The 22,960-nt window shown below is 33.4% G+C and overlaps 3 protein-coding genes across 14 annotated transcripts; 2 read left to right on the plus strand and 1 right to left on the minus strand.

Annotated features, from left to right (window-relative positions):
* Positions 1-4,227: 4,227 nt before the first annotated feature.
* Positions 4,228-8,175, plus strand: LOC107626120 (uncharacterized). Of its 10 annotated transcripts, none has more exons than XM_088504057.1 (5): positions 4,252-4,728; positions 5,917-6,011; positions 6,328-6,388; positions 6,745-7,106; positions 7,351-8,175. In XM_088504057.1, exons 4-5 carry the CDS (start codon positions 6,770-6,772, stop codon positions 8,067-8,069), a joined length of 1,056 nt encoding a protein of 351 aa, XP_088360183.1. In that variant the 5' UTR covers positions 4,252-4,728; positions 5,917-6,011; positions 6,328-6,388; positions 6,745-6,769; the 3' UTR covers positions 8,070-8,175. The 10 variants fall into 10 exon arrangements, with proteins under 10 accessions (XP_088360177.1, XP_088360180.1, XP_088360178.1 ...); XM_088504058.1 differs by having other exon boundaries at positions 4,264-4,728; positions 6,749-7,106; XM_088504054.1 differs by having other exon boundaries at positions 4,249-6,011; positions 6,749-7,106.
* Positions 8,176-15,923: 7,748 nt separating this feature from the next.
* On the minus strand, positions 15,924-17,054 carry LOC107627928 (F-box protein At5g07610-like). Its single transcript, XM_016330736.1, has one exon. The coding sequence runs from the start codon at positions 17,052-17,054 to the stop codon at positions 15,924-15,926; it is 1,131 nt and encodes a 376-aa protein (XP_016186222.1).
* A 2,337-nt stretch (positions 17,055-19,391) lies between these two features.
* LOC110269079 (uncharacterized) lies at positions 19,392-22,625 on the plus strand. 3 transcript variants are annotated; one of them, XR_015904769.1, is made up of 2 exons: positions 19,392-19,475; positions 22,310-22,625. XR_015904769.1 is itself a non-coding variant. In XM_088503514.1 (2 exons), the coding sequence occupies exons 1-2, from the start codon at positions 19,404-19,406 to the stop codon at positions 20,210-20,212; spliced, it is 432 nt and encodes a 143-aa protein (XP_088359640.1). The 3 variants fall into 3 exon arrangements, 1 of the variants encoding a protein (XP_088359640.1); XM_088503514.1 differs by lacking the exon at positions 22,310-22,625 and adding an exon at positions 19,853-20,212 and having other exon boundaries at positions 19,404-19,475; XR_015904768.1 differs by lacking the exon at positions 19,392-19,475 and adding an exon at positions 21,907-22,209.
* The last annotated feature ends 335 nt before the right edge of the window (positions 22,626-22,960 follow it).

Genomic DNA, 22,960 nt, shown 5'->3' on the forward strand with positions numbered 1-22,960 from the left:
AAGGGCGACGTTGCGCCGAGGCTGTAGCAGCGGCGGTGGCTGGATGTTGAGGAACGGCGACGAGAGATGGCTGCTTCGGTGCTTCCTCCAAGCTGCGTTCGAGTTCTCTTCTGTCTTCTCTGCGTTCTTCAGTGTGTTCGTTCAAAGGCCAGAGAGAGGGAAGTGAGGGAGTGAGGAGGAGCTCGATGAGAGGAAGGAGGAGAGTGGCTGAGTGAGACTGTGAGAGATGAGAGGCCAAGAAGGTTGCAAGAATTTGAAAAGTGCCACGTTCAACTCTTAAGTAGCAAGTTTAAAAACAGAGCAATTTCTAGAAATTTGGGCAGCAAGTAGCAGCAAAATATAAGCACATGAATCCAAAAATTGCAATTAACATGAGAAAAGCATGGATTGCATGTACAGAGGCAGCATCAAACTTAACTTCACAAGTACAGTTCAGCAGGGAGCAGGTAGAATCAGGTCACATAAAACAAAAACAGCACAGCAATGATCACACCAACATCATTCAGCAAACAAGCAGTATTAAGCCATGTTGGATAATCAAGAACGGAGCAATTATCAGGCCTAGAATCCTCTAACCACAACCTAGCTACCTAACAGCATATATATCTATCTATCCTAACAAATAGAATTAATCAGCAATCTAACTAAAATTAACAACAGAATTAATAAAAGAAAGTAAATAAGCAGAGCAGGAAGCAGTGATGAGGCAGGGGACCTGGAATGTAGCAGAGACAGACTGGGAAATGGAAAGGGGAAGAAGAGCAGAAGTAGTGCCACCCAGAGTTGGTGGTGGCCGGCTGAGCTCGCGGCGGCGCAGAGAGCGGCGCGAGCGGCGGAACGATGCAGGGCAGAGAGATTCAGCTTCTCTCTATGGCTGTGACGAGAGCTGGGGGGGGGCAGAAGCGTTTGAAGGGAAGAGGAGAGGCGAGAAGAGAAGAGGGAAGGTAAGAATGGTGGTCAGCTTGCCGGACGGTGGGTCGCCGGACGGAGAGCACGAAGAGAGAGGAGCGGTGAGAGGGGGGTGAGAAGAGGGAAGAAAAATAGGTAGAGAGGGAGGTGATTAATTTAGGGTTCAGCAGCTTCGTTTAGTTTAGCCTTTCTTTCTTTCTTTTTTTTTTAAAGAGACAAAACGACGCAGTTTAGGGGTATTACTTTTAAACCAAAAACTCGCTAAAAAACTGGACGGTTATGTCGGTTCATCGGTTAACTGCCAGTTCGATCGGTTTTTTAACCGGTTTTTTGCCAAGTGGTTTCTGGCCTTATCCGGATCGGCTAGATGATTGGTTCCCGGTTATTTCAGTTGAACCGACCGATCCGGTTCGGTTTTCAGAACCATGGTTACTGGTTAGGGTTCCTCTAACCAACGGCACCGTTTTGAGCAAATTTTAGAAAATCGGTCGGGTCCCAGTTCGGCTCGACCGACCGGTTCTAGACCGGTTCGACGGTCCAACGACGGTTTCTGAATCTTTCGATTTTGATTTATGACCGATTCGTTTTTTATACCGGTTCAGGTGACGGTTCGGTTCGACCAACCAGTTCTTGGCCAGTTCGAGGTTCAACTGCGGTTTTTGAAATTGGGGGTTTTAACATTTGTCCGAGTTGTTTTTAGTATCAAATTTTCAATTAAGCTTACAACACAGAAGTGGTTCAAGGAATCAAAATGTTAGAGTGAAAATTAAGCTTCGCCTAAATTCAACTATAATCGAACGAAAGACAGAAACATGAATTTTCAACAAGAGTCCATAAAAAACATAGTGCATAATAATTATTTAAGTAGAAGAGATGAAACTAACAAGTCTTAGTAGTTAATATAAACTAAACATGACTACATGACAATTACGATTATTTAATTTTTGTTTGACTCCTTTTGTTTATACTTATTGTAATTCCTGGTAGCAGATTCAATGACATTACGCAGCATCAAGTTATGGGGCATTAGAATCAAATCCAACGCAAGTCGCATCCTTGTACCATCATTAACCTGAAAAATATAAATATTTTAGGTTACCAACAAAACCATACACATTAACAATTGAAGTATTTTTTTTTTACCAAAAGAATATTACATTTATTGTATAACTATACGTCTTCCTGTAGTCTGTCATCCAGGTTGCCACCCATAGTGAAAGAAGGTTTCTGTGATGAGGTTAAAGCCAATTTACTTGTTCTTTTCTTCAACTAAGTAGCAATATAAAGAATTTAGGTAATATGATCATCCAATTCAAATTGAATTTCATGTTTCATCTAATTTAGTAACTAGATAAGATTTTAACAGAAGACTTAATCCATAGAAATCGATATCCAAGATAATTCCACTCTGCAATCTTCTTCATTCACGGTTAAACTTTGTTTCTATGTGGTCAGATTTTAATTTTAGAACTTGGTATAAATTTGTTTCCATTTTTTTTTGGGCAATTGGATGAATTGAGGCAAATATATGAGGAACTGCCAGAATTTCTCCAGCATGTTGCTATGGTGCATTCTTTAATTTGTTAAAACAAGTATTTATATTTTTTCTTCATCATGAACATGGTATATATTTTTGCAGGTTTCATCATTAGAATCGGCACAATTTCCTGTTATATTCAAGGACAAGCCTATTCCTTGTATAGTTTACATACAGCAGATAGGTATTTTGATTTTATTGATTATATTTGTATCCTTAAGAAGAAAGTAATGGTCCAATGGGTCACTTAGTACATATCGTTTTGTCTTTAAGTTCTTCAGGGTCTTGAGTTCAAATCCTGCTAAAACCTGCCTTTGGTTTTATCCTTTTTTATAAAGAGAGTACCCAATTCACCTATTCCCAAGGTTCTGAAAATCGGACCGGATCGGCCGGTTCAACCGGTTTAACCGCGAACCGCCATGCAAACGGTCCGGTCCTCCTCTAAAAACTGCAGTAGAAAAAACCGCTGGAAAATCGATGAACCGGTCGATTCTGCTAAACGACGCCGTTTTTTATTGTAAAAAAAAAAAGTAACCCGACCCGACCCGCTCCTGGAGCACCCCCCTTCTTCTTCCCCGACCCCCATTCATTCATGATTCATCTCACTATCTGAAGTCTGAACCCTAGCCGCCCAGTCGCCCTCCATCGTCGCCGCGGTCTCAGGTCGTCAGCGCCACCACCGTCGCCTGGTCCGCAGCCCCAGTAGCCCTCCATCGTCACCTGGTTCCCTGCCCAGTAGCCTTCCATCGTCTTCATCTTCTCAACACCAGTAGCCCTCTCATCGTCTTCATCGTCGCGTGGTCCTCAACACCAGTAGCCCTCCATCGACCCCAGGTGAGTGACTCGTCCTCTGCTCATCTTCTTTGTTCTTAGCCTCTTCGGTCTTCTTCAGTCTTCAATATCTGTTTGTTGATACTCTGTGAACTTCCTCTGTGAACTTAGATTTTTGTTCAATTTCTGTGAACTTCGATTTCTGTTCAATTTCTGGGAACTTCGATTTCTGTTCAATTTCTTCGGTCTTCAATTTAGTGTTTTGCACTTTTGCTGCTCTGTAACTGTTAATTTGTTACTCTGTTTTAATTTGTTACTTTGTAATTGTTAATTTGTTATTCTGTTTTGTTAATGCTGATGTGTATATTGAAGCAGCACAGAATGAGGTGATTGTTAGGGTGAGTTGCCCTCTTGATTCTCATCCGGTTTCAAGAGTGATCCAAACATTCAAAGATGCACAAATCAATGTTATTGATTCAAAACTCGCAGCTGCAAATGACACCATATTTCACACCTTTGTAATTAAATCCCAACAAAGATGTGAACAGCTCTTCTGGGTGTGAGAGAAATTGGAGTCTTTTTGACCAGATTCATACAAAAAGAAATAGATTGGAGCATGATAGACTGAATGACATTGTTTATGTTACCTATAATTTGCGTCTTATAATTATATTTTAGGATGTGTATTTATAATTTATTTATTATTCTATTCTAAAACGGTTTTTCTGATTGAACCACCAGTTGGACCGGTTAGACTAGTAAACCAATGAACCTAATATTCTGAAAACCGATTCAAACCGGCCAGTTGAACCGGTCAAACCGTGAACCGATAAGAAAAACAGTTCGGACAAATAGCATAACCGCTCATTTTAGAAACCGGAATTGGACCGTTGGACCGGCCGAGAACCGGTCGATCGGACCGAACCGGGACCCGACCGGTTTTCACATTTCAACTCACCGTTTTGAATTTTAAATTTAAAAAAAAAAAAGAAAATTGAAAAAAATAAAAAGAGCGTCACCAACACCAAGTCACCGTCTCCCTCTCTGTCTCCCACTCATCTTCCCTCTGCATCCCTCTCTCAAAAGAAAAAACCGTAGCCTCCATCGCTACTCTCTTCTTCAAGCTATCACTGCCGCCGTCCTACCGCCGCCGTCGAATCTGGTCTAGCTGTCGCCCCACTGCTTTAGCGTCGTCTCCGCTCGTCTCAGCCGTCGCGTCGCATCGCATCGCATATGCTCGAAGCCGCCGTCCCACTGCAACTCGTCTCGTGTCGTTTCTCCGTGGAGCAGCCGCTGTTCCGCCGCGTCGGTTCTGGTCCACCGCGCTCCAGCCCTCCTCTGCTCCAGTTCTGCCGCGCTCCACCCTCCTCTGTTCCAGTTCCACCGCGTTCCACCCTCCACGGCTCCAGTTACGCGACGGTCCAGCCACCCCTTCTCCAGTTCCGCGACGGTCCAACCACTCCTTCTCCAGTTCCTCAACGGTCCAGCCACCTCTTCTCCAGGAACCCTATGTCTATACCTTAATCATATAACTGTTTCAATTTAGAAGATTCATATGCTTCACCCTTTTACTTCTGTTATGTTGTTGCTCTGTTTACTTTAATATTTTTGGTTTTATTGTGGTTTTTTTTTATTGAACTTGTTAAGTTGATAATTTGCTAATTTATTGGGCTGCTGTTGTCTTGATTTGTTAAATTGTTGGGTTGCTGTCGCTGAATTTGTTGGATTTTTCTATTCAAGTTTTGTTGTTGTTTGTTTCATATACCTATTATTGTTCTTCAGATTATTGGGTTGCTGTGTTTTTTTTTTTTTAATTGTTAATTTGTTGATTTTTTAAATTGTTATTGTGATTCTTGGGATATAGATTGCTTTTGTTTTTTGTTATTAGGTTGTTGGTTTTTCTATTCCAATCTTGCTCTTGTTAATTCATTAAATTATTGTTATTGTGATTCTTGCTGTTGAGATTGTTCTTGCTAGTGAGTATATTAATTTGGATTTGTTGAAATTTGTTAGACTATAACTATATTTGGTGTGTTTATAATAGAGGAATAGAGAAAGGGGCAGCTAGCATTGTTTGATTTGTTTCATTGATTGTTGTTTCAATTCTCCCTCTTTTCTGTTGTAAGAAGCTCACCCTCTCACTAATTCAATCTTCCTTCTTAATGGTTGTGAATTTGCTTATTTTATTGATGGTTGAATTATTCACAGTATACCTTATACTTTTCCTAATTCAATATAATTGTTGAGTTTGCCTGCATGGTTATATGATATCAGTTTATTTATGTTTATTTTATTATAAAACGGTTTTTTCGGTTCAACCACGGTCGAATCGGTTGAACCTATAAACCAGTGAACCAGTAGCTAGAACGGTTCGATGACCGGTTCGGTTTTCAGAACCTTGAGTGAACCAGTGACTAGAGCGGTTTGATGACCGGTCCGGTTTTCTGAACCTTGCCTATTCCGCAGCCAAAGTTGTGGGCATCATGGTAAAAGAAAGTGAACAGAGCTAATAAATGTTCATGCTTTAAAGTCACCAATCACAGTCTAACGGCTAATTTCACCTGTAGTTTTTCAGATTTGATGTGGCTATATTTGATGTAGAATTAAATATATTGTGATGGAGATTCTCCTGTACTAGTGATTGAAATTTAATTTAGCTTTGATTATTGTTTGTTACTGTAAAATTGTGTTCAATATAGGATATTTGATGTGTATCTTTGAAGAAAAACTTGAAGAAACCACTCTGGAGAAGCTTGTGGATTGGGAATACACAGTATGTTGATGTTTGCACCCGGTAAACAAATTTATGTAACTGATATGTTCTATTTGGACAACGTTAATTTCAAATATAGTTTTGTGACGCAGATGCAGAGACAAAAATTTTCAACATGTACACTAAATAAATAATTTTTAATAAATTAAAAGTATTATTAAAAAAATTAGTCTCTTCCATAAGAAAATCAATCTTTTTTTATCTTTTAGAAATGTATTCTATCTAACACTTTTGAAATTTAATTTGAGTGATTATTCAAAATTTTATTAGAACAAAGTGTATTTTTGGTCGGAGGAAACGAATTCTAGGAATATTTTTTTTCTTTTTAAAAGCACAGGCCCAAAGAGAGAGAGACAGAGAGAGAGAGAAGAAGAAGAAACACTTGGACCAAAGAAAAGGTTTGTAAATCACGTAAAGCAGCAAGAGATTTTTTTGATCAAAATGAAAAAGATAAATGAGAATATGTTAGGAGAAAGAGAAGTCTTTGAGTTTGTATATTATGGTGTTTGTTACTTGTTATTATGCTGATATTTCATAAGTTGCCCACCATGTGTTTGATATAAGTTCCCAATCACGCCATTCCCTTGTTTTCATATGGATAATTACTATTTTAAGAAGATATATTGACTTATCAATCATTTGCTCTTTATTTTCTACTTTGATTGTCAACAATGTAGCTTTTTGTTAACGATTTTACGTTCATTGATTCAATCACATGACTTGGTTGTTGTTTAATGCATGGTTGGTGTTTAAGGTAGGTGGACAAACCCCATTTTGTTATGGATATAGCACATTACTATTTGGATGGCAATGCTGATGCTGTGGAGTTTTGTCCACATGATTCGTACCACCATGTTCTGGCTGCCTCGACATACAATCTCCAAGAAGGTGACCGTCCCAGTCGACATGGAAGCATTTCTCTCTTCAGTGTTGATGGCAGTGACATAGCTGGTGGTGATGACCACCTTGACTTGGTTTGCAGTGTGGAGACCTCTGGCATTTTCGACATAAAGTGGAGCCCGCCTGGACAGCATTCGAATCCTTTTCTTTCTCAAGCTGATGCTGATGGATACTTGAGAATTCATGTGCTGGAAAGTAGCTGTAATGGGGTTGAAGGTATTGATATATCCTTCATTAAGCTTCCTTAACACTATTTGAATATTTCAAAACCAATCCAACTCTAGATCTTCATTTCCTTCTAAGCTTGATAGCAGGTATTATTTGTAATTGTAGCACTTTTGTTTTCAATTACAATAATAGTGCACTAGGATTTGGTTTCTCTATGACATACGTTTCTATTTTGCCAAGGAATGTTCCTAATAAGAGTTTTTTCAATTGATAAATATTGATGCTATGGCAGGGATTAATCTAAAGCATATGATCAGTGAAAAAATCAGCGACTCTATGTGCTTGTACCTGGACTGGAACCCTTCAGGCAAATCCATGACAGTGGGGCTTTCTGATGGCTCTGTATCCATTGTTTCTTTCCTTGAATCCAAGTTGGAAATACAAGAAGAATGGAAGGCACATGACTTTGAACTCTGGACAACCACATTTGATATCCACCAACCAAATTTGGTATATACTGGCTCTGATGATTGTAAATTCAGTTGTTGGGATTTAAGGGATGGTCCTTCCAATCTGGTATTTCAGAATTCCAAAGCTCACAAAATGGGTGTTTGTTGCATTCAAAAGCGTTCTCATGATCCAAATAGCTTAGTAACCGGTAGCTACGACGAAACCTTGAGGGTATGGGACTTGAGAACAATCTCAAAACCTGTTAATGAGACTTCAATTGGCTTAGGGGGAGGAGTTTGGAGGGTGAAGCACCATCCGTACATTCCAAACTTGGTCTTGGCTGCATGTATGCACAATGGTTTTGCAATTGTTTCCATCAAGGGCAACGAAGCGCAAGTGTTGGAAACTTACAAGAAGCATGATTCCCTTGCATATGGAGCAGATTGGCAGAAAGGTGAAGCAAATCACAGAGTTGAGAGAACCAAACCAATTGTGGCTACTTGCTCATTCTATGACAAACTTGTTCGGGTATGGAAGCCAGAAAATGAGATTAACTTGTAAGCTTTATGCTTAATGTTTGTAGCAATCTGGAAAAAAATGTAATGCTTAACTATTTATTTGTTGAATCATATGATTGCAGGAAGGTTGGAAGCATGAGTGACACAAAGCATTTCCACTTTTTTATTATTATTTCAAATCCCTTATTTATTGATTCCTTAACCTAATCAATGAAGAAAAAGATAATGATCATCATTATTTTAGGATTTTACTAATTTCATCAAAGAGATAATCTACATAAGAGACTAAGTTAATTTACCTTATTATAAAACTCATGACTAAATTAATTATTGAATAACAATTAAAATAAAGTTTATCGAAATATGTTGGTGAAGAAAATTCAAAAGCTATTGGACCATATTGGCACGACGTTGTTATTGTCATTTTATTAACAATGTCAAAGTAGATAATTATAAAACTCGACTTAATTAATCAATTTTAAAAATTTTAAGGATTAAATTGATTAGCTAGATAATTTATTAGTGTTAAATTTAATTTTTGTTTGATTCTAAAGTATTTTTCAAAAAAAATTACGGATGAAAAAAATTATTTAACAGTTGTTAAAAAAAAGTATTCCATCGTTTAATAGTTGTGCAAAAGAAAATTATGAACGGAAAACATTGTTTAATTGTTAAAAAAAATTCAACTATAATCTACTTCTAAAGTTTTTATTAAAAAGAAATTAGTTAAAAAAAAAGTGATGGTTTATGAGCAAAACATACCAGGCCATGTGGGCCGAGGGTGCAGCAGCCTGTTAACCCTTTACCCTCTAGCCTACACCCAAGTCCCGAGACCCAACTCTCAACTTGGAGAGGACAGGACAGCATATTGCAAACCCATTTAGCCCAACCAAGAATATCCAAACCCATGTTCCATCACAATAATGCCCCTACTCAGGTCACAAGCTCACGATATTAAGTTCGAAAAATGTTACACCTTCTCATAAGTTTTATAAACCCGTGTACTCTAATATATATATGACCGAGGTGAGACTTGTCAAGCGAAGAACTTAGAACAATGTTATAAATATTTGAATAAAAAATTTGATCTCTAAAATCTATTTTAAAAATATATATATCTGATTCTTTTCGCCTCATTTTTAAATCTTTTAGAGGCTTATTTATTGTTAATATTTTTTGTAAATTTTTTTGTCAATAATATAAATTTTCGAGTACCATTTTAGTAGTTTATTTTAGATAATTATAAAACTCGACCTAATTAATGAAATTTAAAAGCTATAAGGAGATTTATTTGTTGTTAATATTTTTTGTGAATTTTTTGTCAATATAAATTTTGGAGTACTATTTTACTAGTTTATTCTAAATAGTTATAAAATTCGACTTAATTAATGAATTTTAAAAGTTATAAAGATTAAATTGATTAGCTATAAATTTTATTAGTGTGAAATTTAATTTTTATTTGATTTTAAAATTTTGTTTTCCAAAAAAATACGAATAAAAAAGATTATTTAATGGTTGTGCAAAAGAAAATATATGAAGACAATTTTTTTTAATTGTTGTTAGAAAAATTCAATTATAAAAAAAAATAAAAGGCCAAAGGGCTAGTGTAGTGACCGAGAAAACAAATCAACAGACACCCATTCAAGTCCAATTGCAACATAATAACGCCTAACATTACCAATACTTGGCAATCATCATTACTTCTCATTAATTATATAAACTCTTGTTCTTCAACATACATCACCGATGTGGGACTTCAAACTTAATGGCGGAAACCGAATCCACCAAAACCAGCAACGTAACCATCGTCTCACTCTACTCCAACTACCTCCGCAACCGTCTTCGCGCTTTCTACCCTTCCATCCATCCAATCTCCTCCGCTTCCTGTCCAACCTCGCCGCTCCTTTCCGATCAATCCACCACCGCCAATGCATACCTCTTCCTCTCCCTTCCAATTTCCGCGACTCTTCCATGTATGCTCATTTTCATTTTCCGATAACTTCTAACTGAATTGAAATTGATGTCACGTGCTTCGATTCTACTCGTGAATTTAATTTCTTCTATTCTACTAAGATGTTGAGAACTTCAATAAAGGATTTGGATAGAATTTTTTGTATGGATATATATATTTTTTTAAAATATGTATATATAATTTGGATCTTCTAACAAACATTAAAAAGAATTGAAAAAATAATAAATGAGATTTAATGGCTTTAAGATTATTTGATGAAATTCACTATCAATTCAAGAATATTTACCACTTATTTTTATTATTTGAAATTGAAGCCTCTCTACTTATTTTTAAAGAATTCACGCCATGCATGATTGTTAATTATATAAAGAACAGACTGATTTATTAAGTTGTTATATTTGTATTTTAGACACATTTAAAATACAATATTCATCTAATATACATGATTTTTGTGTTTAATAGTATCTTAAATAAAAAAATATTTTTTTAATATATTTAAATATATTTAAATTTTATCAAAAGTTTTGTTGGAAACAACTACAACTACTACTCATCCCACAACACCTTCAGACATTAAACATAGCAACATTTTGCATCTTAGATACCCATGTTTAAATTAATTTTACTAAAGAATAACAAAAGAAATTATCTTTTAATCTTAGTACAATTGAAATAAAATATTATTTTAACTTGATTTATATAAATATTTGGAGTCCTATTTTTATCTCTTTTAATAAAGGATATAGGTATTTTTTTACTATAGTAAATGATAAAAGCAGATTTACTTAAATCTTTTTTATGAAAACTAGATCTAAGATATCACAATTAATTATTAATTTTATAAATTTTATCAAATTACAATTTAAAAAATAAGTAAACTTACATCTACTATTAATACAAAAATAATCTAGGTAACATAATGCAGCATCTTAACATATTTAGATCAGAAGTTCATTAGGTTCAATTTTGAACTTGATAATGCCGTGGAGTTTTACCTTCGGGATATGGATTTCCTCGAAAAATTAATGCTTTCAAATTAGGATGTTTTTTTTTTAATGAAAGTAAATCTATATCTATTATTAATGATAAAAAAAAATCTAAATAACACATGCTAGCATATTTAACTTTGTTCTTATATTATATTTTAAAATAAATTTAAAAATAGCATATTTTAACTTTGTTCTTATATTATATATTATTTTTTATTAATATCAAAATTTATTTTAAATGCTTTCAAAAAATAATTTATATTTTATATGCACATATCTAAAAAATTGAAATTAATATATATATATATCCAAAAGAAGAATATGCATGAATTTTTGAAGTTTAAAATTAGAGTAAGATATGAGCCAAATGTATAATTAATTTATTCTTATATATTTAGACTAGGATAATAATCAAAATTAAATCCAGAATGAGATATGAAAGGACCAAAATAGTAACTCCATATGAGGATTTCTCATGATGAGTATCGCTTTCTAACATATAGAACACTAGTTTAGAACGTCCCACCAAACCAGAAAACCTTAGCTTGTAGTATATCCATTATTAGATTACTGAGTTACAATTTCGATATAAAAAAGGGAAAAATATACAAAAATTAATCTTTAATTAATTAAAAATTAAAAATTAAAAATTCTCTTTGACATTATGATCAAGAATAAATTAAATAATTAAACAAAACTAATTAAATCAAAATCAAACACAAAGAACCCTGCATCAGCAGTAAAGTAAGGTCTAAAAAATTATAAAAATATTCAAAAAAAAAATAATTAAATGTTCACTTTTGAGACACCAACATAACTAAACTTTTACCTTTCAAAAAATTTATAGACTTCCAATGATAAGTGTTAAATCAAATATTCATCTCTCACTTTCCAATACAAATTAATACTCATAATAATTGAGGCTATTTATATCAAATACATTATCTTCTTTTAACACCTTTCAATGACATCTTTTCTTTGCTAACACCAAATAACACTCTGTTCTCATATATATAAACTACTGTTTTATATATTTCTGTCGAATAATGTATCTAATTCCAGATTCATAATTTTAAATTGAGAATATCTTCTTATATATACCATATAACAGAAAATAACAATCTTAGTGTATATTTATTCAATTTCATCCATATATATTACCTTGTTTTGATAAAACATTATTTAAATCATATGCATCAATTAGAGTTAGGGACAACATAAATGATGTGTTGTAGCAAAATTATAATCAAGCATCATTATGAATAAGTAACTAACCGAACTAATACGTTATTTAAGCATAATAGAAAGGATTACTATTATTTCTGTGCTGCTATATGAATATATGATTTTTTTATCCCCTGACGCCATCCTCTATGTGAAGTTGAGGGGAAAAACAAAAAAAAAAAGTGGTTAAAAATTGTATCGAAGCATGTCAAATAATAGTAAAGAGTAAACATTTATTTTTTTTCTTACTAATTTTAGATAGAACATTTTAATTTATAATAAATTTTTAAAAAGTTTAGCAAATTAACTTTTAATTAGTTAATATTAACTTTTTTTATTACTTTTATTAGACATTCCTAAATAATGTTCTGTGTTACTTAGATTGACTAACTTGTTGTAATTTTTTTTAATAGGAGTACATAAAAAATACATACATAGTATATGAAATGTAATTACTCAATAAATATATTTTTTTTTACCAAAGATAGAAAGATTCGAACCCAATTTCATTGTCATAGTCTCTCTATACTCACCTAAGAGATCGCAGATTCGAGTCTCTTTATCTTTAGTAAAAAAAATATCTGCTGAATTATTATACATTATATACTATATATTCTTTATGTACTCTTACTAAAAAAATATATTAATAAAAAATAATAATAATATGCATATGTGTCTATAGAATCGTCAAATCCAATTGTAATTAAAGAAACTAAAATGTTAACAAAAAAACCAATAAAGGTAACTAATTATTGTTAGGAGGCCGATGTTTTCCATCAAACGTTAAATTTGAGTGAAAGGCCTGGCCCCTTTGACATTTGTGGCTGAAATCCGGCCTCTAGCGGCCTAGCCTTTAATCCGGTCTCTCGCGGCCTAATCGTTCATAATCCACAAATAGCACAACTACGGTCATGTCATCGTGGTTGATCAATTATGATTGTTGCCTTCTGATCCCTTTTTTTTTTTTTTTTTTTTTTACTAAAGATAGGAGATTCGAACCCACAACTTTTTAATTGAGTATGGAAAGACTATGTCATTTGAACTATTATTTATTGGCGCCTTCTGAGCTTCTTTAATAAGTCTCCTTATAATAATTTTATTTTTGGATAGAATTTTGTTTATAAATATAATAATTTTTAAAATATGTATATATTAATTTGGATATTCTAACATGGAAAAAAATGGGAAAATGACAAAAATTTATTAAATACAAAAAGAGTACTAAAGAGTACTAAAAAATAGTATTGATAAAGTATTAAATTTTAACACATATATTTAAGTTTTTTTTTTTAAATTATAGTCAAAATTTATTAAAATAATATAGTTTACAACGATATAAATTTATGTCTTTTTAAGTAATTTTTATTTAAATATAATTTTAAATAATGTACTCAAAACAATATTTATTTTAATATAAAATTATTAAATATAAATTATATTAACATTAACTCACTTTTTATTAAAATTAAATTTGTAAAATCAATTTAATATAAATTTCTATTTGTAAATTTTAATCCAAACATATGCTTTGAGGTCTTGGAATGAATTAGGAAGAGAAAAAAAAAATAGGAATTCGAAGGAGAAAAAAGAGTGAGTGAATGAATGAAATGATCAGTGTATAATGGAGAAAAAAGATTTGTGTAATGGAGAAAAAAGTTACTATGACTCCATTCTCTGCCTTTTCATTATTGACAACTTGAATGAAGTTATTCTCAGCTTTTAAAATACCATCTATAGATAACAAAAAAAACTATGACAATCCATAACGCATTGGATCTCTATTTAAATTATAAAAATGTTATATAATTGATATATTTTTTATTATTTATTGTTCATAATTTTCATGAGATAAAAAATATCCTTTACCAATCGAAAGATTCTCTATATTCCTTACCAATGTAAAAATAGCTAATCATAAAAAATCAAATAGAAACCATCCTAACAAAAACTTATAACAACTCCATGTAACAGATAACATAAGAACAGAAAAACAACACAGGTATAACTCAATACATACATAGTATTCAATTAGGTTATTTTTTTTTATCAAAGCGTTGGACGATAATGAGATTGTGTTAGTATTAAACATAGGTTTAGACACCAAAAAAATGAGTTTGTTGAGTTGTTAAACTTAATCCAGCATTGCCCATTATAACATTATTAATCCGAAATGATAAACATGAGAATTAAACACAAGCCAGCTCATTGCCAATTAAGCTAATTTCATTTTCTATCTATATGCTACTAATGCATTTATAAAATATTTGGAGGGTTATATGACCTTCCATTGCCAAAGAGACGAAGCTCCACCTCTAACAACACCTATACTCGAAGATTGAAGAGAAAAGTTGATGAAAGGCTCTCTCCACTTTTCTAAATGAGAACAAGACAGTATCAATCTCTTAAACAATGCGAAAATCCGAAAACAAAATTTGAAAGTATTACTTCCGATATGGCCAATTGTGTTTATAATAATTCAAGTTAGTTGTTGCATGTTTTCAAATCATAAACCCCAAACAAGGCACAATAAAAAAACGTAATTATATATATATGGTATACCTTGATGACTTACACCAATTCAATCCTCATCAACAAGAAGAATATTATAAAAGATAGATTACAAGAAGATTGTCTTTTAATTAAGATTTGAATACATACACCTAGTAAGAAATTATAAAAGTTGCATAAACATACAAAAAGAGAAATTCTTTTGACAAAATTTTGTTTGAATAATGTATATTTAGACACATTATGTATGTATGTGTAGCATCTCCCTCTAAAAAAACATTCATACATAATGCAAATTAAAAGGATAAAAAGAAAAGATGAATCCAACTGCAAATATAATCAGAGTTTTAGTGGTAGTGCAAAGAAGAATAAAAGAGAAAGGAGTCGCCACGGCCGCTGGACGTAGCCATAACTACTATCCATGGACAAGACTACATTTTCAGAAAATAACCATTTATAAAACTACATTTATTTTTGCTAAAAATCTGTAGTCATCGAGAAGGAGAGAGTTAATTATTATAGGCCAACGAACTAGTTTACACGTTTCTAATTAAATATTTTTAGTAAAGAGAAACCAGTCGACTTCACGTGAAGTTGATAATTAAGAGTCTTAAATGATTTGACTGATTTGACTAAATTTTTATTTAATAGCTCTCAATTATCAACTTCACATGAAGTCGATTGCACCTGAGTTTTCACCTTCTAGTAATTGCAGTGACTAATTTTATAGAGTTTATATAATGTTATTCTAAAAAATTTAATTTTTTTGTTAATTTTCATAATTTTATTAAATTTTTATAATTTAAAAGTTAATAATTAATTTTTTTATTAGACAAAAACTTGTAATTAAATCTTTGTTAATTATTATTTAAAAAAATAATCCTAAAATATTTATTTTAAAATATTTTATAATTCATCGTACGTTGATATATCAAATATAAAAATGAATATTAAACAAAGAGTATTTTTTAACAATAGTAAATAGAAAGGACCTTATTAAACATATGTGTGTATATTGTATATTGGTTTATGAAAATTATTATCTCCATTCATATTTTGTTCATTTCTTTTTAAATTATTTCTTGCAACAAAATTAGACATAAAAAAACAATTGAAATCAACAAAACATATACATTAAAAAAGTCACCAAATATAATAATGAGATCCATCATCCTCTTTTCCCAACATAAAAAAAAAAATATCATCAAATACTTGCCAGAGTCTCAAAGTATGGGTAAACTTTAACATCTACAAAAGAGTTATCTTCTTCTTCGTAGAAAATTTTGCAGCTATGATTCTTTAAATTATAAGACACTAGTTTTTTGTAACCAACTAACAGAATTGCACATATTGATTCCTCTTGTTCATCTTCATTTGGTGGTTGGCAAATAACACATAACGGATCAGCGTAAGTTCGATCTACATGACATTTTAGAATCCATTCACTGTAATCTTCTTTTAGCTCCCAAAAATCATATCTTCCACTGTAACGACATTCCTCTATAATTAAGTACAGATTCCCTCCACTTTCTCCGAAATGCTTAACTTGTAATAACCCTGTACGTGGTATTGGTAATACTGGTAATTTCTTAAAGCAAAGCCGATCAATATCGAGATACGCTGAATGATCGTACCAATGTATAGCGCCGTTGCAATAAACACCACCATCATCATGGCAGGGATCAAAATTTTTATTTGGGAAAGAAAGACGAACATCAAGTTTACTCCATGAACCTGTCTGTGACGAATAAACACTCATCTTGGGCGTGGTCTTTGTGCATTCCAAAAAGATAACTTTATAGTGAGGAGATTTCCAAGGTTCGAAGGCAAGATATGGCCTCGAAAATCGATATTCATAGCCAAATTTGTCTATACGAACGCAACGGCCAGTTGGTGAGTTGTTTATGTAAAAACTGCATTGCTTAACAAGTTTGTTAGACCATGGCATTGGGATACTATCCCAGAGTGTTAGACCATTGCATGATCGAAGAAGAATATAGCTGAGTGTTCCTTCGAACTTAACATGAGCATTGAGCTGCATGAACCTGCTGCAGTTGTTGAATGGGATCACGCAAGCTTTCTTATCCCTCAAGCAATCGAGTGTTTTTTGGCACAACATTCCAGATGGGTAAAGGTAATAAGGGTTAGGGTTAGGGTTGTTTTTGTGTTTGTGTTTGCGGCATAATCCAAGAGTGTGCCAATAACAAAATTGGGGATTCGAGATCAGAGACATCCACTCCTTGCACACGCACTTGCATCGGAGCGCATCTTTAACCGGCAACCGGAGAAGGATTTCTGTTAGCAGATTCACGTTTCCAATCACATCATCATGCATGATTGATGATGAACAATGATTGTATCTGAAACTAAATGTTCGTGATACTTATACATATTTCATGTTACGTAAAATATGCATCATTTGATTTTATTTAGCCTTGGGATTAGGTCAAATAGTTTTACGTAGTTATAAATAGAAAAATATTTAGTTACTCTGTTGGTCCTATAATTTCGCGAAATTTTCAATTAGGTCTATATATATATATATATATATATATATAGTGTTAGAATTAGAAACTTTTAATTATCTGGAGGGATAGAGGCTTCTCAGTGGTTATGTTATTTAATTTCTATTGGTTAATGGCCAACGAAGCTCTCCTGCCGAACGAACTTTGCCATGGCAGACATATGTCTGAAGACGATCGTTGTGTTATTTGTAATGAAATTGGGTCTTTGCTCCATGTAGTACGTGATTCCAAAGTTGCACATCATACATGGAAGAGCTTACAACAGATTGAGTCCTGAGAATTTCTTCAACTAAACAAGCTAAGTCCATCAAAGACTCGCTGTTGGTGGAGAACTTTTCGAACCATTCTCCTTTTAAAGGGGTTTCATGGCCCCTCCTCTTTGCAACCACCTTGAATACTCTTTGATTACGTCGAAATAATTATAATTTTGATAGGACCAATGCAGTGTATGAGGATAAAATCCACGATCTTGTGTTCCATCTTGCTAAAGATTACTTACCATCTAGCCCAAGAGGAATGTGGTCGTGTGAGAAGGACAATTGGAGAGTTTTATGAACGGCAAATTAGGTGGCACCCACCTAGTTTAGGGACTGTTAAACTAAATACAGGTTGATCAGTGGTTAATGATGATAGAGCCTCTTGTGAAGGGATTCTTAGAGATGTTGAGGATAAGTTTTTAGCCTGTTTCACTGCTAATCTAGACTCTTGCATTGTTACTTTGGCTGAATTATGGGCAATTTTGTTTGAGTTTGGATTTGGCAAAGAACATGGGCTGCTGTTACGAATTTGGAGATTGAAGTAGATTCTAAGCCAGCGATTAATCTCTGTCTTCATTAATTGGTGGGCTTACACTCCGCAAAACCTTTAGTTGCAGTCATTAGGAGTCGCTGCAGCACGCGATAGGAATTAACGTCTGCACTATGAATTCAAAAAAGCAAAAAATTCATACGTTGACTGCCTAGTATCTTTGGGACACAGCTTGCAATATGGATGTCATGTTTTTCCTCTTTGTCTTCCTGTATCTCTTTGTTTTATGATTAATCTAGTAAGAGTTTCTTTTCCTAGAGTGATTTCCATGTAGCTCCTTTGGGTGTTCTTCTACCCCATTGTTTATCAATTTTTTTTTTCAAGTTATAAACCTCAAATAAGGCACAATAAAAAAATCATTACAAATGGCATGGCCTTGAAGAGTTATTAACACCAAATTCCCAACAATAAGAAGGATATTATGAAGAATTACAAGAAGCATGTCATTTAAGATTTTAATACATACACTTACTAAGAAATTATTATAAAAAATTTGCTTAAATATCCATCACAAAATAGAAAAATTATGTTGACAAAATTTTGTTTTAATAATGTATAATTGGATACATAAATGAATAGTATCAAACCTTTATTCACAGATTAAATATTAATTTCAGCCCAAAGGTGAAGCAATAATTTGGAGAATAAAGGGTAGAAAACACATTATTTTTTTTGTCTCACAAGTTGCCACACCTCGGTTCATGGGTCTTTAGGTCTGCTTCCGATGGAGGAATGGAGAAAGGGCCATGACTCATGAATGGAAGCAATGACTTCAACTGAGGAGATAACAAGGCAAGGACAAGGAAAACAACAATGAAAAAGTAGATAACGAAGCATTGTCAGCAAATGAAGGAAGAAGAAACGACGAATTATTGGCTATAAGAGAGACAAAGAGCGGCTGGTCAACTAGAAGGAAAGTTGAGAAGAGAAAAGCTTAAGAATTAGCACAATTTATTATTTTTTACCAATATTTTTAATTATTATTTTTTTAATTTAATAATTTAATAATATATTTTTAGTCTGCACTTTTGTTAATTTACTATTGTCTAAAAATAATAAATTCATATTCCTTGATTGGAGAAATTGGTGCAAGGAATAGTTGTATTAAAAAGCATGGTGGCATTTACCTTGGTCCCTCTTAATGTTTGTCTAACACAATTATATTTTTTTTTTTACAAAAACACCCTTAGTCAATTATTATAATATTAGTACTATATCTTTTATTTATTACAAGAATAACCCAATATTAGTCATTTACCATCATATCCCTATTTCTTTATTGGGCCAATTAAAATTATATTAATGACTAATTTAACAAAACACTAGAAACTCTGAAACCTCTTAGGGTTGATATGGAGCACGCATCTGATAATGGAGGCAGCAATGGCGGTTTCGACAGTGGCACAAGAGAAGTGCGACCACCGGTAAGTCCTCTCTATTGCATGAATATTGTATTTTATCACATAGTTTCTTCTTCCTTCCACATTAATGGTTCCTGTTCATTTTTTCATAAATTTAAATCCGTTTCTTGTACATAGTTGTCGATATTTTCTGCTTGGCCATTGATGTTTTTTCTTCCTTTTGTTTGTTTAATCGATATTGAGTTTAATAGCATAAGGGAGATTGTTTTCTACATTTTCAACGCTTTCTTCTATTTTACTTATTTTAGAATTTAATAAGTTAAAAAAAATATAGAACCAGAACAGTGCTATTATTTTCATGTTAGTGGTCTCTGCACTTTGATTTATTAGAATACTATTTGTTTTATATTTTTCCGGTTGCAAATAAAATTACTAAGTAGGATCTTGAAGTGGATGATAAAATGGAAGAAAGAGTATTCTTTGATGAGATGATAGAAGAGTCAGATGATACAGAGGAATTTCAAGGAATGTATCAAGATGAAATTGAGCAGGAAGCTGTGAATTCTGAGGATTTAGGGGAGCAAGAATTTCAAGCAATATTTGATGGGAATGATTTTTTACATGAGGTGGATGAATTATATCGAATAGAAGATATTGAAAATATTGCCATGGTTGATTTTCTGAACATAGGTGCTCATGAGATGGAATGTTTTCATTTTCCTAATCTTCAGATAGCATTTGATTTCTATAACCATTATACAAAATCTGTTGGTTTTGGTGCTAGAAAAAGTAAGACTTGAAAAAATAGCAAAGAAGAATATGTGAAGCAATTGTTTGTGTGCTCTCGTGAGGGATTTAGACCAGAGAAATATTATAATATGGAAAACAGAAAAAGAGAGCCAAAATCGGAGACTCGTTGTGGTTGCCTGGCTAGGTTTGTAGTTCGTTTTGTGGCTTACACTGGAAGATGGCATGTGGCTTTGTTTGTTGAATCGTACAATCATGATTGCCTTGATCCTAGGTTAGTTGGTTTTCTTCCTACACATAAAAAAATGGCAAAAGCTGATGCTAGTCAAATGAACAACATGAAGGATGCAGGCATTAGCACACCCCATATATATGCTATGTTAGCTAATCAAGCAGGTGGTTATGAAAATGTTAATTATACCTTAAGGGATATGTATAATGAGATTGCTAGGTGAAGGCGTCATGTCCTGGGTGATGCTAGAGCGGTATTGCGATACCTCAAAAACCAGAAATCTGAAGATACAAACCTCTATTATGAGCACATAGTTGATGCTAAAAGGGTATTGCGAGCTTTATTTTGGTGTGATGGAAGAAGCCAATTAGATTATGAAGTATTTGGAGATGTGCTTGCCTTTGATGCGACATACAAGAAGAACAAGTACTTGTGTCCGGTAGTAGTATTTTCCGGTGTGAATCATCACAACCAAATAGTGGTATTTGGAAGTGCTCTAGTTACCGATGAGAGTAAGGAGGTCTACGTGTGGTTATTACAACAATTATTGGCAGCCATGAAGGGAAAAGCACCTGTATCTGTGATTACAGATGGTGCTCCATCAATGAGGTTTGTAATTGAGACGGTATTCCCAAATGCCCATCATAGATTATGTGCTTGGCACCTCATTCGGAACGCCACAAGTAATGTTGGAAACCCAAAATTTACATCTATGTTTAAGAAGTGCATGCTAGGAGATTATGAAATTAGTGTGTTTGAGCAGAAGTTGTTTGGAATGGTTGAGGAGTTTGGTGTAGTTAAAAAGAATTGGATTATTGACATGTACGAGAAAAGGCATATGTGGGCCACTGCACATATTCGAGGCAAGTTTTTTGCAGGATTTAGGACAACTTCTCGATGTGAAGGTTTGCACTCTATTATTGCAAAATATGTTAAATCTCAATACAATTTGGTTGATTTCATAAAGCATTTTAAGCGGTGTCTTACCTACCTAAGATATAAGGAGGTTGAAGCTGACTATGTTTCCATATCTGGTCTTCCAGTACTTAAAACAGCATTAGAACCTCTGGAAAGGTCTGCATCAAATTTCTATACACGAGAGATTTTTTTATATTTCGAGGCATGCTTGTTAGGGCTGCAAGAATGAAGGTTGTGCAAGATGTGGCATTTGATTCATTTGTACTTTATACAATATCTAAATATGGAAGTCTAAATAGTTCATGGGAGGTGTCTGTAGATAATGAAAGGACAAAATTTAATTGTTCATGCTTAAGGATGGATTCTTTTGGAATTCCGTGTGAGCATATAGTTTGTGTGCTGGTGTTTCTTAACATCCTTGAGCTGCCAAAGTCTCTTGTGTTGACAAGATGGTCGAAGAATGCCAAGACAAGCACTTTCGATTCAAGTGGCGTTACTTGGGAGTCTATAATATTGAGTCAATATGGTTGCTTGATGGATTGGTGTTGGCAGTTGTCCTATGTCGCTAGTCGAAGGCAGGAGAGATTCCACCTTGTTCGAGATACTGTTATGAGCCTAATCGAAGATTTCAAGATTGAAGATGAACAAAAAAAGCAAGTTGGTGCTGAAGCTGATTATTCAGATGGTATTTTTCCTAAGAATCCACAAAATTGTAGGTCTAAGTGTCGTCCTGGTGAGAAGGTAAAACGAAAACTACAACGATGTAGTATTTGTCGTATGGAAGGGCACAATAAAAAATCTTGTCCATTGGCAAAGGACATTCAGCAGCAGACCAATGCAACTTCTTATGGTATAAATAGGAACCATGTTGAGGAAGGTTTGGATGCAGATACAGAAATGGTAATACTTACTTTAATGATTTGCGTACCACAACATATTAATTATATAATTTTCATTAATAAGAGTGGAAATTGATCAATATTTTATTTGATATTGCAAGAATTTTGGGCATATGATCTTGAAGAAGATTATGAAGAACAAGAGTTTTGGGCAGGAGATTCTGATGCAAGTGCCGACGTGGAACTTAGTGAAGAGTTCTCGATGTAGTATTATATAAATTATTATTATGTGATATTTGAATAAAACTTGAGTAATTGAACTTTGTGTATGAATTTTTATGATGAACTTGGAAGTGGAGTTTGCTTAATTGCTATGAAAAAAGTGAGATTTGAGACAAGATTGGTATATTTACAATAATGAGTACATTTTGAGTTACGGCTTACAAGAGACGGTTTTGTGATCCTGTAATTGTAAGATGCAGAACTCAGCAAGAAGAGTCTTATTATGATTAGTTAAAGTGTGAAAGATTGTAAAAGAAGTGCAGTTGGGTTAATTATGAAGAAGGTTCAATACGGTTTGAGGACCCTTCAGAAAGGTTGTTGCTTGCGCTTTTGTATACTGACATTACTCTCTGTTCTTCTTAGCTTTTGTATGAATTTTATTGAGGAATATGTGCATGAAAGTAGATAGCTTATATTTAATGTATGGTTGCAGTAACAGTTAAACCAAGATTTCGGGGGAATATAAGCTTGATGCATGAAAGGCATCCTTTCTATGGCATGATAGTGTGGTTATGTATTTGTTGAGACAT

The sequence above is a fragment of the Arachis ipaensis genome, chromosome B2, assembly GCF_059453495.1.
Source record: "Arachis ipaensis isolate K30076 ecotype BB chromosome B2, ASM5945349v1, whole genome shotgun sequence".
Taxonomy (NCBI): domain Eukaryota; kingdom Viridiplantae; phylum Streptophyta; class Magnoliopsida; order Fabales; family Fabaceae; genus Arachis; species Arachis ipaensis.